Source organism: Octopus bimaculoides, chromosome 7, assembly GCF_001194135.2.
Source record: "Octopus bimaculoides isolate UCB-OBI-ISO-001 chromosome 7, ASM119413v2, whole genome shotgun sequence".
Lineage (NCBI taxonomy): Eukaryota > Metazoa > Mollusca > Cephalopoda > Octopoda > Octopodidae > Octopus > Octopus bimaculoides.
The window spans coordinates 9,118,085-9,120,585 of NC_068987.1; the positions used below are offsets into that span (position 1 = coordinate 9,118,085).

The window sequence follows — 2,501 nt, forward strand, 5'->3', positions numbered from 1 at the left end:
GATGTAGCACCTTGGGTGTCTTTTACTATAGCCTTGGGCTAACCAAAGTCTTGTGAATGGATTTGGTAGAAGGAAACTGAAAGAATCCCATTGTATATATGTGTGTATGTGTGTGTGTGTATATGTTTGTGTATCTGTGTTTGTTCCCCCAACATTGCTTGACAACCGATGCTGGTGTCTTTACGTCCCCGTAACTTAGCGGTTCAGCAAAAGAGACCGATAGAATAAGTACTAGGCTTACAAAGAATACGTCCTGGGGTCGATTTGCTCGACTAAAGGCGGTGCTCCAGCATGGCCACAGTCAAATGACTGAAACAAGTAAAAGAGTAAAAGAGAGTGTGTGTGCATGTATGTGTATGTTTGTGTAAGTCTGTATGAACGTCAGTCTCTGAAAATAACTGAGTTACAAGCAGTGACATTGTTGTCGTTATCCTAATTAGCAAATTGTCCACTAGACTCACTCAATCACACGCACTTTCATGAGTATTTACAAAAAAGGCAAAAATCTTACCATTCATGCTGAAACGTTCTGGATTCACAGAATCTATGGAATATTCCTCAGAACACCATGCTAACCAAGCCCCTACCTCATCTTTCGTCCAGAGAAGTGGAGATTTAGCTGTAAGAGAGTAAACAAAAAAACGAGACTTAGTTTAACTAATTAAGGAGATGGAAATTATTGTGATTCATCAGTGGATGAGTGGCTGTATTTTCCATTTATGCATCATCATCATCATATAATGTCTGTTTTCCATGTTGGCATGGGTGGATAGTTTAGCAGGAGCTAGTAAGGCCGGAAGTTGCAGCAGGATTCAATTGTCTGTTTGGCATGGGTTCTATGGCTGGATGCCCTTCCTAATGCCAACCACTCTACAGAGTGTACTGGGTGTTTGTCCATGTAGCACGAGCATACATGGCAAATATTCCATTCTATAGAATATTTGGCTTTCAATATTTATATTCATGTATTTTAATTAATAACGATTTGACTCATTAGATATCAAGAGAAGAGTAAAAGAATTGTAACTCCTGCCAAATGTGTTCCGTGCCACTTTCTTTCATTTGTCCACTCACTTGTTTGTGTGTGTGTGTGTGTGTGTGTGTGTGTGTGTGTTTGTATATTTATATATATACATATATAAAAATGGAACAAAAATGCAATAGAGGGCATTAAAATATTTGGCCAGATAGATGACACAAAGGCGGACAAGAGGAACAACAATTAGAAGGACAGGCAAAAAAGATGGGTCATTTTTGGCTTTCTTTCTTCACCCAAGTACCAGAAGTCACGACCATTTCGGGCAGTTGCACTTGAGATGGTTCAATTATATATATATATATATATATATATATATATATATATATATATATATATATATATATATATATATATAGATAGATAGATAGATTGATGCAGACATGATTGTGAGGTTGAGAAGCTTGCTTCCTAACAATATGGTCTCAGCTTCAGTTCCACTCTCAGCTGACCAGAGCCTTGTGAGTGGATTTGGTAGGAGAAAACTGAAAGAGGCCCTATACGTGTGTGTGTATGTTTGTGTAACTTTGTTTTGACATCACATGATGATAATAAATGAGCATCATTATAATGCAAATGATGCTCATTTCCAGTTTTCTGTGAAAAACATGTCTGTCTGGCTTTGGAGAAATATTACATGGCTTGGAAACAGGTGAGGGTTGGTAACAGGGAAGGCATCCAGCTGTGTAAAAAAATCTACCTCAACAAATTCCAGCTGACCCATGCAAGCATGGAAAGGACATGGGCATTAAATGATTATGATGGCAATGATGATGATGATGATGATGATGATGATGACGACGACATTAAGAACAAGAGCAAATAACTGTGTACGTACCCAAGTTAGCGGGCATAACAGGTGTCGGACAGTTTAATGATGTGTTTGGTGTTGATTGAACGGTACAGTTTAATGATGTGATATTGCTGCGTGGCGTTTCGTTGAGGATTTGCTGTGTAAACAGCTGCATCATGTTCTTAGTAGTTTAACACTGGAAATAGACAGAACACGTAATGAATATAAAATGAAACAACAAACAACACAACTGGAGCAGCCTTTATATCATTATAAGTCTCCTTATAATAATATAAGGCACCAAATATCATTCATATATATTGAAGCATATAAATGCTATAAATAGTAGCATGTCAAAGGCATAAACTGATTGAGTCATTCTGAGCTTTTTTGCTCTCTTCAGGACCAGATACTGTAGGAAGTGCTCTGAACTTGTTTTAATGTCTTTAACACCTTTTGCCCATTGAATTTTTTGTACTCAAAAGTGTTGTATTTACATGTTTTTTTTTTCGTAGCATTTCTGTGCTTCAAGATGCAATTCCAAAACAGAATTATATCTCATTCTCTCAAAAATTTATGAATTGTTATGACATCAACAATATACACAAACACATATCTTTAATCTGTCCATCTATATTTACATATATATATATATATATATATATATATATA

The 2,501-nt window shown here is 36.4% G+C and overlaps 1 protein-coding gene across 2 annotated transcripts in view; it reads right to left on the minus strand.

Moving 5' to 3' along the window:
• LOC106869245 (ETS-related transcription factor Elf-1) overlaps positions 1–2,501 on the minus strand; it is a 90,559-nt gene that overhangs the window by 12,053 nt on the left and 76,005 nt on the right. For both annotated transcript variants that reach the window (XM_052969210.1, XM_052969209.1), the window contains exons 2-3: positions 1,875–2,025; positions 512–619 (exon numbers count right to left, since the gene is read on the minus strand). In XM_052969210.1, the coding sequence (XP_052825170.1) occupies positions 512–619; positions 1,875–2,007 (241 nt within the window). In that variant the 5' untranslated portion in view covers positions 2,008–2,025. The remainder of the gene's footprint in view (positions 1–511; positions 620–1,874; positions 2,026–2,501) is intronic.